This window comes from Dipodomys ordii, unplaced genomic scaffold (genome assembly GCF_000151885.1).
Source record: "Dipodomys ordii isolate 6190 unplaced genomic scaffold, Dord_2.0 Scaffold31, whole genome shotgun sequence".
Classification (NCBI taxonomy): Eukaryota; Metazoa; Chordata; class Mammalia; order Rodentia; family Heteromyidae; genus Dipodomys; species Dipodomys ordii.
Genome location: NW_012267247.1, coordinates 8329491 through 8343611, shown reverse-complemented (window position 1 = coordinate 8343611; position 14121 = coordinate 8329491). Strand labels below are relative to the sequence as shown.

Genomic DNA, 14121 nt, shown 5'->3' with positions numbered 1-14121 from the left:
CACACGCACACACGTGTACACGCACACACGCACGCACACACACACACACACACAAACTCAAGCTGCCAGCTACCCCAATACAACAAGTGCACTATGGGCCTGTCTCTCCACATCTGCTGCCACCATCCTCATCCAGCCTCAGGCACTGTTCCCCTCTCCACACTAACTCAAAAGTGACAAGCTTCCCAACACGCACCCCCCACAAGCAAACTTCAGGCCTTCTTCAGGGTAAAAAGCCTTATTGATTGTAGTGTGTGTGTATTTTGAGATCATTTAAAATCCATAAAGTTGTGCTTCCATTAAGTTGTTTTATGTAGCATGGATGAACTTTTGGAGAGCAAAGCACCTAACTGTTTTTCCCATAAGCTGTCTGTTCACACAATTGCATTTTTAAGTACTAGGACGTCACACAGAACAGAACTATGTATGCAAAACATGTGATCATCTTACAATAAGTATCAGCTCTTCCCATCATTATTACTGAACCTCTGCTGCTGAGTAACACTTGCCAGGTTTTGTTTTTCAAAGTTTTTTCCCATATTTAAATTCATTTTTATCCTTATGCATTGCATCTGTTGTGGTATAAGGTACCAGAGCTTGAACTCAGCCTTGCACTCACGTGGCTTGCTTGCTCGGCTGGTGCTCTATCACTTGAGCCATGCCTCCAGGCCAGATGTTTGCTAGTTAGCTAGAGATGAAGTTTCTCAGACTTCTCTGACCTGGCTAGCTTTCAAGCCTGGATCCTCTAGGCTTAAGTCTCCTATGTAGCTAGGATTACAGCTGTGAGCCACTATGTGCCCAGCTATAGATTATATTTCTAATAATGCATAAAATAAAATGCAAATTATAGGAACTTATTTACCCAGGATCACAAAACCAGGTCCATGAATGGTGCTGTCCCTTGCCTTCAAATCTATTTTAAGAAAAAAAAGATGTGACAATATCTTACTTCTACTTCGAGGTCTACAATCACACAGTGCAAAGCAGAGAGCATGGACAAGCCATGGCCATCAAGAGGCAAAGGAAGATGGGAAGAGGGAACAGGTAATCATGAGAGAATCTTTGAGGAAGTGAACCAGGAATTCCAAAAAAGAAAATGGGCAGAAGTGGTGAAAATGCAGGAAGGAAACCAGAAGCCAGTGACTATCAGGGATCTCAAACATATACGGAAGCTAAGCAAGCGGGAATGAATAAAATATGGCAGGGGTGGGCAGCAGGGAGTGCTGGTAGCTGTGGTGTACTTAAATCCCACCCAAAAGGACAAACTCCACTGAGTTCTGACCAATTCATGCCTGAGAAGTAAAAGATAAACAGCATTTGGCTTGTTAAAGTAGAAAAATGAGATTTTATGTAAAATTCTAGGTGCTTCTTTTTTCAATTATGGATGATTTTTTTCTTAAGCATCAGTGAAGGATTCATAGAAAAGTTTTAAACACCATTCAAACTCAAGTAACACATCTATTGGCCAGCTAATTTACAATCTCCAGGGAATGACAAAGATGACAACCCAGACCTGACCTAGATCACACAAAGAAGTCTAAACACTGATGGACACAAAATATGTTATTTATTGTCAATTTCTGCAAAGACACATTTAAGCAACAAAATATACATTTTGTCAACCTTTGAGAATTTGTTTTATACATTAACAAATACAATGTGCTACCATAGCAATAAATTAAATGTACACTATTTACATTACATAGGCAGAGACCTACAAATCACCTCCTCACTAAGAGGAAAGAAAGAAAGGGCCACTTCCAAGCTACACGTCCTAGCTTCTACTCGTAGAAATCTCTGACATGACACATCATCACTCCCCGAGCTTGAGGGAGGCGGGGGTGAGAGGTCACCATGACAGGGAACGTTAGCACAGGTACTAAGGAGCAGAGAAGGGGCAGGTCACAAAGACAATGGCAATGCGATTCCAGTCTTCCAGCCAAATCCCCTTCTCCCCAGGGCTGGTAAGGCACAGGGCAGAGCCACTGTCCCAGCAGCGTGGGGCTTGACTGCCCTTGGCCCTAGAATGTTGTCTTGGAACCTCCCAACAGGGCACATGGCTCAGCAGAGAGGAGAGGGCACAGGGCTGGGGTGGGGCAAGGGACTAGGGGTGAAACTCAGTGCAACACCCAGCAGCCTCCCCCCACCACCACCACCACACACACACCAGGCTGTAGGTACAGCCTTAACAAGTTGTACTGAGTGGTCCTTGCCCTTGGAAAGGGGTAGCTGGAGTCTGGGGGTGGAAAAAGGGCCACAGGTTCTAGACCAGGTCCTTGCCCTTGAAGTCCTAAGATCTACTAGAACCCCATCCGCTCTCCCAAGAGATGTCTTATGCACTGAAAAACAAATGCAAAGGTAGTGTTTGAACTGGCAACGTAAAGGGTCAGGGTGAGGACTATGAAACCGGCTGTGTCCCCTTCCTCGTTTCTTGAGCCTAGGGCTTTACTAACCATCTCCATTTTTTTCAGTCCTGGGGGCTTGAACTCAGGGCCTAAGTGCTGTCCCTGAGCTTTTTCACTCAAGTCTAGTGCTCTACCACTTAAGCCACAGCACCACTTCCAGCTTTAAAAAAAATGTTTTTGAGTAGTTTATTGGAAGATAAAAGTTACACAGACTTTCCTGCCCAGGCTGGCTTCAAACCACTATCCTTAGATTTCAGCTTCCTGGGTAGGTAGGATTACAAGTGCCCAGTTCCTAACCATCTCCATTTTTAAGGCCCGAGTTCAGCATGAATTAAGCCCCAGATTCATCCTCAGCACTGTGAACAGAAGACAAAGGAGAAGGAGGAAGAGAAAAGAAAGAATTGTGAAGGAATGAAGAGTTATCGTTGACCATGTTCCACATTAACTGCTGACTTCCAGTGAAAGCAACACAGATATTTTGTTGACCTTCTGAAGAAAGCAAAGCTGGCCAGACTAGCGCATCACATAAGCCCATTTTCCACTCAGGGTAACAGAGCGGTCCCCACGGCCGGCATATAGGATCTACTGTGGTTTTCTGCTCTGACAGCCAAAGCAATGGGATGATGGTTAGAACAGTCCCATTTCTATGCCTGGCCTGGGAATGAGTTCCATTCCCTTCACCAATAAAGCACCATGCTGGAGATCTTGTCACCTGCTCACTGGAGCAAGAACGGAGCCAGCCCGTGTGCACTTGAAACTGCAGGACTTCCAGGGAGGTGCTCTTCAGACTGCATTTAACTTGGATGACCCCCACCCCTATGCCTAGCAGCACAACCCCACCCCCACCCCCTGCAGATCCAGGCAGGGAGAAGCCAAAGGGTTCTCCTTACATGAGCTGGTCTAGAAGGTGGCTCTGGCATGGTGCCCCCACAGGACCTGGCTTGCAGGAGTCCTATGGAAGTGACAACTGCATGAGGGTGGCCTACAGCTGGAAATGGACTTAGGAGGAGGTTTAGGGTTCAAGCCCCCAGACATGGCCAAAGATTATAGTAGCCAGGAGTGGCCCCCTTCCCCAAGGCTGCATTGGACCCCCTATGGAGGCCAGACACACAAAACTGGGAAGGGAGAGGGGGCTGGTGGCTCAGATCTGTCATCTGAGCCACATGGGACTCTGAGAACCAAAAGATGGTTGTACCAGGCCAGCCTGGGCAGAAAAGTTCATGAACCACTGCTCCACCCATAGCCGGGCACAGTGACACATGCCTGTCATCCCAGGCTACATGGGAGGCTGGGATTGAGAGAACCACAGATCCAAGCCAAAGTCCATGAAACTCCATCTCCACAGAGGGCAGCTGGCTGCAACCTGTGACCAGCAACAACAAGAAGACTAAAGTGGGCAAGATGACAGCTTGGGGGGGCGGGGAGAGGACAATGCTTGCTTTAGGAAGCAAGAGTCTAGCTCAAAAATAGCCAGCAAAAACCAGGGCTGGAGGCATGGCTCAAGTAGAAGAGCCCCAGCCTAGCAAGCATGAGGCCCTGAGTTCAAACTGTAGCACTATCAAAACAAAAGAAAAAAGACTGCTGGGGACATTGTGTCCTTCTCCTCACCTAAGTCTGACTCACATACACTGGGCTGACCGGAACCTGCCGAGTCCTCCCCCACCACGCCTCTCCCTGTCTCTGTGCAGTGGGTTGAACAACTGTGTCTTCCTTGAACTCCCAGGATGTTGGTGAGCCCTTAGCCCCTGATGTGCTCCCAGCACTGGTTCATTTGCTTTCCCTCGTTCCTGTGTCCTCCCAGACTCCCACCCTTCACAGAAAAATCATCTGCTCCAAGGAGAGAGGTGGTCCAGGGCCTCTCCCTGAGCAAGGACAATCAGGAGCCCACGCGGAGTTAGGCCCAGCGTCGTCTGGTCCCAGCAACGCCCAGATCTGGCTCTGAGCTTCCACCTGCTCCAGAGCTGTAAGAGCCATGGAAGGCAGCTTAGAGGATGCTGGGAAAATCTCAGCTCCAGGGAAAGCAGCCCCTCCTCTGCCATTAAATCCATGGGTGGTGACAGAACTCTGGGAAGGCACTTCCCTGTGGCCAGGGGTCCCCCTTACAATCTGCAGTCACCTCTACCCTCTCCTCTACCGCTGCCTCTAAGCCCCCAGGACCCATACACCACCCCCACACTCCTCCCCTTCAACTCTCATTTCCTGCAGATACAATGAAATGACAAATGACCCACACAGACATTGCATCAGAAGTCAGGAGCAGGGGGCCCTCCAGGAAAGAGGCCTTGTCCAGAGCCAGGGATGGGGAGCCACACGTGGGGTTGGAGGAGCCAGCAGGGTGGGATGTGGGGCAGATAGTTGGTCTGCTGGGCAGGTAGCTGATGGGCCCACGGGCCTGGAGACAGAGTAGTGGACAGCGCCCCCAAATGGCTGGAATAGGGAGCCTTCTGTAGGACAGAATCGAGGCTTTCCTGGAGGAGACATGAGGAAGAAGGAGATGGAAAGCAAGTACTTGGTAAAGGAAGGATCCAGAACAAATGTGGGTGTGGCTGTCCGGAGGGAGGAGTGGAGTACAGGCCACTGACTACCCAAAGGATGAGAAGGGAACCGAACTCAGGGTACTGGAAGTTGGGCATAAACATTCCTTTGGCAAGCAGAACCGTCAAGGCCCTGGCAATAGTGAATGGCTGCATTCCCATTCCCTTCCTTCTTTTCAAACCAGTTTAACATCAAGAAGGATCAGCTACACCCTTCCCCCTTGGTCCCATCTGTGACTCAGACCTCTAGAGCCCCAGGGGAGGAGCTGCAAGAGCTAGCAAGAGCTCAGGACTCAAGGATGCTGAATGGGCTCTGCTGGAACCCCAGGCCTCCATGTCAGCGAGCGTACAGGGAAAACGCCTTCCAGCCTGGAGCCCTGCGTGAACAGGGAGGGAGAGGCTTGCCTAAGAACCAAGGAAGCAAGGTAAACTGAGGAAATCCTCCCTCCAGGGAGGGGAAGGGGCTCTGAGGCACTACCCCTTCTGCCTGCTGGAACCAGACTCCATGTTGCGGCTGGGGGCCATTTACTGAGATTGCCCCAGTTCCACGGGACAGCCCTTCCCAGCCGCACCAAGGCGTCTGTCCTCCCCCCACCCCTAACCCCAGACGTAGGGAAGCCCATCCGAGTAGGCTTCTGGAACGAGGTCAGTCTATGGCCTCCCCAGCTGGCCATCCTCAGGTCATAAGGTCACCAGCTTTTAAGGGACACATTCCCCACTTGAGAGCCCCAAGGGACAAACACACCCTCACCTCGCACAGGAGAAGGAATCCTCTTTCACATTAGTGACCCTGTTTGGAGAAACATCCATACAAGAGATTTTAAGAACCAGATTAACAGTCTGCTCCCCCTGTGGTTTGGGTAGAGGTTTGCCAATGATAAGGGGAGTTCTGGAAGGGACCCAGGGATGGGGGGAGGGCAAAAGCTGCAAAGGCAGTGGTAGGACCCTGCCTGAATTGTGTGGGGTTGTACAGACAGCATCTGCCCCCCCAGATCTGACCAGAGCTCTCCTTCCCCTGTCTCTTCAAGGGACCCCTTCCCTCACAGGAGAGAGGCAGCCACTCCAACCTCCCTCCCTCAGTCCATAGGAAAGAAAGCCAGCTTTTAGAGGACGCTGGGGTGTGTGACGTAGAGCATTTCCCCTGTACCCGCCCCACAAATCCCTGCACTGGTTCCTTACCGCACTGGAGCCAGCGTGACTGAGCTTATCAAAGCGAAATTTCAGGTTTGACCTCGGGGAGTTTCTGCTTTTGGCATCTAAGGAAAGAAAACCCAAGGAAAGGCGGTCACTTGTTGAAGGGGGAGGTCTGGACAAAGGGAACTCTGTGTCCTTCCAAAGGGCACGTTGGCTGGCTAGGACCCACTCACCACACAAGGCCTAAACTCATACAAATGTCATGTGCCAGTGATTAAACCTAGTCATAGTTTTCATTTTTGGCAGTCCAACAAAGGAAGTCCTGAATTTGAACTCAGGACTTCATGCTTGCCATGGCTGACAATTCCATTGCTCAGTCATGCTTCTAGCTTCTTCTTGTGCTGCCTGGGTGTGTGGACTCCAACCTGCCTATTTGAGGCTTGCACAAGGACAAGTGTGCACCACCACACCAAGGGTCTTTCCCATGGAGATGTAGTCTCATGGGCTTTTCTGCCCAGGCTGGCTTAGAACTACGACGTTCCCAATCTAGTTTCCTACATAATTTAGGATGACAATTGCATGTTGCTGTACCCAGCTGACAGGTTGAAAAAGCAGTCTCATGAGTGTTATCTGCCCAAGCTGGCCTCAAACAACAGTCCTCCCACATTCTCAGCCTCCCAAATAGCTAGGATTACAGGTGTGAGCCACTATCATCTGGCTCGAACTCATTTTAAAAATTATATACGCTTACAAGCAAATAGATTATATTCAAGAAAACTTACCAAACGTCATCTCCTCTCACATTTGTTGCATCAAAGAGGCAGAATACACTGGGGGGATTAGGCTGTGGCATCTCCCCTGCCACCCACCCCAAGCCTTGTGTTCAGGGATGTCACAGATTGAGATCAGCTACAGAAAGAGAATGTACACCATCCAAGCTGACAAGTGCTACAATCAGGGCTTCATTTACTGCTTTGTTGACTCCAGAAATCAATGGAGCTCATGCCTATAATCCTAGCTCCTCAGGAGGCTGAGATCTAGAAGATGTAGCTAACCTGGGCAGAAAAGTCCTAAAGATGCCATCTCCAAAATAACAAGCAAAAAAATCCAAGCTGGCAGTTTGGATCAAGTGCTACAGGCAAACAAGCAAGGACTGCTGCTTCCCTGACACTCCATTCTCCATCCGGTACATCTTATTTCCTTGACGTCCATCCCCCTGCCCTTTCGCCACACTCTGTGCCTGTGCAGGGCTCCTTCCGCCCGAACTCCTACCCATCCCTTCCATCCTCAGGACACAGCTACCAAAATGGTCTTTTTCCATGCCACCTTCTTTGCCACTGCAGAGGCTCCAGAAGTTCCCACTGCTGGCCACAAACATCACCAGGATCTCAGGGAAGCCCACCCATAGTGGCTTAGAGCTCTCTTCTCTCTCCGGCCGCCCCCAGACTCCCACTTCACTGCCTTTACATGGTTCCAGAACACTCTGCCACTCACCCCTGCAGCCTTCCCCCATGCTGTCCGCGGTCCCTGGTGTTATCCGGCCCATCGCTGGGCTAGTGGGCCCTGGGTGAGTGTGGAGTAGGGTGAGGGGCAGCTGAGAAAGCTCATAGTTCTAACCATACAACCCCAGATCCTCCACTATGGGATCTTCCTTCAAAGGACTCAGTTCTCTGAGCCTCAGTTTCCCCAAGCTAAGAGCATGGCCTCTGAAAGTTAGATGGAGCTAGCAGAAATCAGAGCAGGAGTGGGAATGGGCCAGTAGCTCCCGCCTGGGACGTGGTACCCCAAGAGCAGCAGTCAGGCCCCACTGACCTGTGGGACTCCGGCTCATGATGATGGGGGTGGCGGCGGCCCCCACGCTAGGGCTCTCGCTGCTCGGGGACGGGCTGTAGACAAATACCTCCTGCTTGAAGGGCGAGGTTGTGGACGGCTGGCTGCTCTGGGGAGAGAGGCTGGGTGAGCGAGGCTGGGTGAGCAAGGCCAGTACACTGGCTGCCCATGGGGGCCTCAGTTAGACCTGAGAAAGACCCCACCAGCCCCAGGCAGTTGCTGCTCTTCACCTGTCCAGGCCTACTCTCTCCTTTCTGCTGCTCTAGCCCTGGCTCCAGAAACCCCCCTACCCCATGCTCCAGTTAGGGCCTCCAGGAAGGACCTTGTCCCCTCTCAAGCCAGGTCCCATGGCAGGGACAGCACCCAGCCTGGCTCTAGTCCTCCACTGAGACACCCCCATACTCAAACACTGCCCCCTACAGGTGGTGACCGCTGCCCAGGCCACCTGTTGCCCACGGCACTATTCTTTTTATTCTTCTTATCCTTAGCTGGCACATGGAGCCAGTTAGGCCCCAGAGCGCTGTCACCAGCTGGCCGAGGTACACCTACCCCACTGTCACACTCTTCCATGGCCTCCCCCTCCCCGGCAGTGCTGCTGAAGCTGCTGGTGCTGGAGGAGGAGCGGGAGATGTTGGCACGGCCATTCTCTTTCAACTTCATGAAGGGCCTACACGGAACAGGACACAAGGCAAGCAAGCCCTGGTTACAGGGGGCACCAAGGTCTCCTCAGGCCTCAGGCCCTCCCCAGACTTAGTGGCCAACAAACCCAGCAGAGAGTGGAGTTTGCCCACACTGGCTCCCTTTAGGTTCCAGAAAGTTCCAAAGGCAAGAGGTGTCACGCTCTGTTTGCCTGGAGGCATTGGGTACATTCAGGACGCCGAATAGCAAAAGCCACCCTTCGTACCTTCCTCTCCACCGCTCCCCCCTCACACACTCTTACTTCTCTTTGTTGGGGCAGATTTCTGGAGAGCTGGGATTCGATGAGGTCTCAGACTTTATCTCCTGAGAAGAATGTCCGCCATCTGGGGTCTTGGGGGTGCTGGAGGCACTGTCACTGCGGGAAGGGACAGGAAGAGGAGAAAGGTCACAGAGGAAATCCCCAGACAGAGCCCTGGCTGCAGGGTCCCAGGCCCTCTACAGAGTGTGGGTGCTGGGACTTCCTTCCTCATCCAGGCCCCCAAGATGGCCACAGACACAGGGGGGCTACGTGGCTTCCTGTAGTAAAGGCCACACTAGGTTCAGAGGTGAGAGTCAGGAATCACCAAAACTCTGGCTTGATGGCAGAGAGCATATGTGGGTGCCCAGCATTGACCCTGTACCAGCTGTCAGGAACACCACTCGAGCTACTACTTTATATAACTGTATTCTTGAGACTTAGTACATGTGGCTCACAACCCCTCTAGTGAGAGTGGACAAGTACATGGTTTTTAGTGGGTTCACAATAGTGCAGTCTCCACCACAATCTAAGTTTAGAACATTTTTAGAGTTATTAAAAGAGATCCCTGGCCCCATGTACAACCACCCCCCTTCCCCCTGCCCCCACCCTATGGACTTGCCTGCCCTAGACTTTTCATGGAAATGGAACTACATACTGTGTTATAGTCTTTGCACCTGTGTTCTTCACTAGCATATTTTCAAAGTTCACCGACATTGCAGCATGCATCAGTCCCTCAGCTGTCTGTGTTGCAATAATATTGCATTTTATGAATAGAATATATTTTATCTATCTAGCTATCAAGTAATGAACACCAAATAGCTTCTGTTTGGAGCTACTATGCATAATGTTGCAGTAAATGTGAACTAATCAGGCTAGCTTTTTGTTTGTTTTTGCTCATTTGATTATGGGGTTTTCTTTGGTGTGTGGGTGTGGGTGTACGCACGCGTGCACACACGCACATGCGCACACACACACCAGTAGTATGGCTTAAAGTCAGGCCCTTGGCTCTATCCTAGGCTGGAGCTCTGCCACTTGAGCCACATCTCTACTTTTGGCTTTTTGCTCATTAATTGGAGAGTGAGAATTCTCATGGATGTTCCTGCCTAGGCTGGTTTAAAACTGTAATCCATAGATCTGTCTCCTGAGTAGCTGGAATTATAGGCATGAGTCTCTAAGCACCCTGGCCTACAAGTTTATTTTATTTTTTGGATGCCAGTCCTGGGGCTTTAAATTCAGGGTCTGGGATCTGCCCCTGAGCTTTTTTTTTTCTTTTTTGCTCTACCATTTGAGCCATAGCTCCACTTCCAGAATTTTTGGAGGGGAGTAGTTTAGTGAAAATAAGAACCTCTAGATTTTACTGCCTGGGATGGCTTTGAAACATGATCCTCAGATCTCAGTCTCCTGAGCAGCTAGGATGAAGTGCAAGAGCCACAGCACCATGCTGGGTTTGTTTTATTCTCTTGGGCCTATAACTAGGGGTGGAATGTATAATACTTGTTTAGCCAGAATGCTTTCCAAAGTATTTGCACTATTTTAGACTCCCACCAGCAGTGAGCAAGGGCTCCCACCTCACAGCCTCTCTAACAATGTTTGTGATGTGACTTTCTTTTTTTTAATCATAGCTGCTCTGGAGATGCTCATGGCCTTGCGGCACTTTTGACAAAGTAACTGATGAGCTGTCAACCCCCATAATCCACTATGCCGGGCTTATTTACACATCTGGAACAAATGCAATTTCTTCCCTCCTGGTTTTGGGGACCCCACCCTCTGCAGCCTCTTCCCCCTGCCCCCACTCTGTTCCCAGTTGCCTTCACCAGCTCTATCCTCCACTTGACCTTGGACACTGGGGTTCCACACAGTCACCCTCTGGATGACCATGTTCAGTCCCTCAGCTGTTTCTAACCTGTACCTCTGTCCTGCTGCTGCCCCCACAGCTTGCCTTCTGCCTGCCTTCTCCAGTCAAGGCCTCTCTCGGGAGCTGAAGAGCTGGGTATCTCGGCTGGCTGACCCAGCATACCCATACACAGGCTCCGAACACAGAATGTGATCCTCCTCACAGAGGAAGAAGGCATGAGTGCAGCCACACCTGTATTGCATGCATAGGTGGCTAATATGCCACCTATGGCTTAAAGCCAGAGAGCTTGGAAACCTGGAAGCCAGGCTAAATGTCTTCCTCTCCCACACAGAACAGTGAGCTCCTAGAGGGCAGACCATGTCTTTCATAGCAACCCTCTAAGCACTTAGCACCATGCCTGGCATAGGGCAGGCACTCAATAAAGCTGCTTGATGAATTAATGGACAAGTGGGTTCATCTGGGCCCATTATAGGATTATAGTGCACTCCTGGAATGAGACTGGGAGGATCATCGTTCAAGGACAGCCGGGCATAAAAGTTCATGAGAACTTTTCTCACCCAAGAGTTAGTACAGCTGCATGCACCTATTATCTTAGCTACAATAAGAAGCTGAAAATAGGTGGATCAAAGCCCAGGCACACATGTGGGCAGGAATCAAGACACTCTCTCAAAATTAACTAGCACAAAAAAAGTTCTGGAGACGTGTCTATAGTGGTAGAGCACCCAACTAGCAAACCTGAACCTCTAAGTTCAAACCCCACTACTGCCAAAACCAAACATATTTGTTTTAAAAAGAAAAATGGAAGCTGGGTGTTGGTGGCTCACGCCTATAATCCTAGCTATTCAAGGGGCTGAGATCAAAGCCAGTCCAGGCAAGAAAGTCCATGAGATTCTTATCTCCAATTAACCACCAGAAAACTGGAAGTAGCACTGTGGCTCAAAATGGTAGAGTGCTAGCCTTGAGCAAAAAGAGCTCAGGGACAGTGCCCAGGCCCTGAGTTCAAGTCCCAGGACCAAAACAAAAAACAAAAACAAAAAAACACAAATGGGTTCATCAATTAAAAGATCATCCTGGAAGCCCAATTAACTCAATTAACTCTACCTGTCAGAATTAGGGAAGACTTCCATGAACAAAGGGGACACTTGGAGCCAGGGTGGGGGGTGTAGCTCGGTGCTTGAGCCCTTGCCTAGCATGCATAAGTCCCTGGGTTTCATCTCTAGCACAGGGGATGGGGAGGAGAGGACAAAATACACATGCATGTGCGAGGGAGCACTGAAAAACAGAAGGCAAAGGAAGACAGACCCAGCCTGGGTCACTATGGTACGAACACAACTTTGCAGATGCATGCTGGGAAGGGTCAACTACACTCCGAGGATGACAGCTGCATGGGTGATGGATGTTGGAGTAGCCAAAAGTGTGCACGTGGAGACAGGGGTTGAGGATAGCCATCTCCCGATGCTGAGAAAAGCTCTCCCCATGGCTGGGCACCTGACAGCTGTCAAGGAGAGAGCTGACAGACCCCACAACTGGAAGGCATTGGGGTCCTGACAGTTACCATCTCGTCCGGCTGTCCCCGGGGCCTTCAGAGCCCGTGTGTAGGCGAGGGAAGAGCCCTGATCGCCGCTTGATGGGGCTCCGAGACTGGTTCTTCACAGTGGCCGCTGCCACAGGAGGCTGCCAATAAAACCACCAGAGTCAGTCCACACCCCCAGCCCAGGTCCTCTTCCCTCCCCTCTCTGGCCTACACCTGGCTCCTGGTCCGGGTGTGGGAGCCCAGAAAACAGAACATGGCTGACATGCTTTGTGTTTCCCTGCCTGCCCAGCCCCGGGTGCAAGCCAGTCAGGCCCACACCCGCAGAACCCAGGGCTCTCTCTCCTGGGGATCTGTGCCAGAGGGACACAGAGAATAAACGGACTCAAGCAGACCTGTGTGTAATCCTAGATCTTCAGTTTAACTGGGAGGCCTTTAGCAAGTTTCTTAACCTCACTGAGAACCTCCTTTTTCCTCAAATGTAGAAGGGAGCTCACTGTAGCACCTGCCCAAAGCAGCTGTCAGGAATCAGGTGAGATCTAGTGAACTCAGGGCCTGGTTGCCCAGCAAGCTAGAGTGGCCACTGCATGCATGAACAATAACCAACGAGTCACTCCTCATTGGTTCAGGTCCCAAGCCCTCAGGGAAACATACTCCAGGACCATTCTGCAAGGTCCAAAAGAGAAAGCCCAGGTGTCAAGGAAATTCAGAGAAGAGGATGAGAGGACTACTAATCCACTGGAGGGCACTACCCAGGCCACACCCCCAAGCAGCCTCAGTTTCCCTCATCCAGCTTGCCCTCCTCAAACCAAACACTGGATGGAGGTGTGCTTCCCCCAGAGGTTTTGGGGGTACCCTCTGCCAGGACCCAGTGGGGTCCAAGGCCCACCTCACTCACCGAGAAGGTGGCCTTGGTGAGCTCCATGTTGTTGTGGACGATGCCTCCGCTGAGGCTGCCAGGGATGCTCCCACCATGCCCCTTCCTCTGGCTGCCCACCATTGTTTCCATGGAGTGGCTGCGCACACGGATGGCCCTCTGTGGGGACAGCAGGGGAGGAGGGTGACAAAGCTCCCTCTGGGTAATGATCCTGTCCTTAGCATGTAAGTACACACACACACATTCTCGCATATACATGCATAAGCACACCCGTGTGTGGATACGCACACATATGAACACCTGCATGAGCACATATTCAGTCACACGCATGCATGAGCACATATGCACATGTGTGTGCACATGCTCACAGTGCACACATATACACACATCTGTCACACGCGTGCATGCCCTCATACATAAGTGTGTGCATGTGAGCACATGAGCGCACACATGCACAGACATGTACACTGACATGTGCACAGTCTCTAGCACATGTAGAGAATTCCCCCAATGTTCTGACAAGGTAGCACCCCAGGCAGAGAGGTCTGAGGACTCAGCACCTCAGCACCCTACATGCTAAGGTTGACATCTTCATCTGACAGGTTAGGAAGTGAAGCTCAGAGCTCAACAGGCCTGTGTGACAATGGTCCAGTGAGCAACTTCTCGGAGCTACAACTTCCTCGTCAGTAAAGGGGGATTATAGATGCCTCACAATATCAAGGCAGGAGTAGGCCCAGGCTGCTGCTGAATTGCACGCTGATTCTCCTTTCAAAAAAACAAATCAAGTTTCTTCTCATATGCATACAGTGGATGACCCTTCTGCTGTCACCCACAAAGTGAGCCTTGTATAACAGGGGCTTCCCTCACCTCGGAGGAGCTCGTGATGAGAACCACGGGGAGCCCGCCCTCTCCACACCCCCAGGGAAAGCTCACACGGGACCAAGTCACCATCGGTCTAAGGTGGTCACTTCACCCATGCCCATGGAATGCAAGCAAAGGCCTGGGGGGGGGGGCTTCA

General features: G+C 51.0%; 1 protein-coding gene across 1 annotated transcript in view; it reads right to left on the bottom strand.

Annotated features, from left to right (window-relative positions):
- Window positions 1-3721: 3721 nt before the first annotated feature.
- Rap1gap2 (RAP1 GTPase activating protein 2) overlaps window positions 3722-14121 on the bottom strand; it is a 48117-nt gene continuing 37717 nt past the window's right edge. The window contains exons 15-22 of the mRNA XM_013016318.1: window positions 13125-13262; window positions 12251-12369; window positions 8844-8957; window positions 8453-8570; window positions 7886-8012; window positions 6119-6195; window positions 5691-5729; window positions 3722-4873 (exon numbers count right to left, since the gene is read on the bottom strand). Coding sequence (XP_012871772.1) covers window positions 5721-5729; window positions 6119-6195; window positions 7886-8012; window positions 8453-8570; window positions 8844-8957; window positions 12251-12369; window positions 13125-13262 — 702 coding nt within the window. The 3' untranslated portion in view covers window positions 3722-4873; window positions 5691-5720. The remainder of the gene's footprint in view (window positions 4874-5690; window positions 5730-6118; window positions 6196-7885; window positions 8013-8452; window positions 8571-8843; window positions 8958-12250; window positions 12370-13124; window positions 13263-14121) is intronic.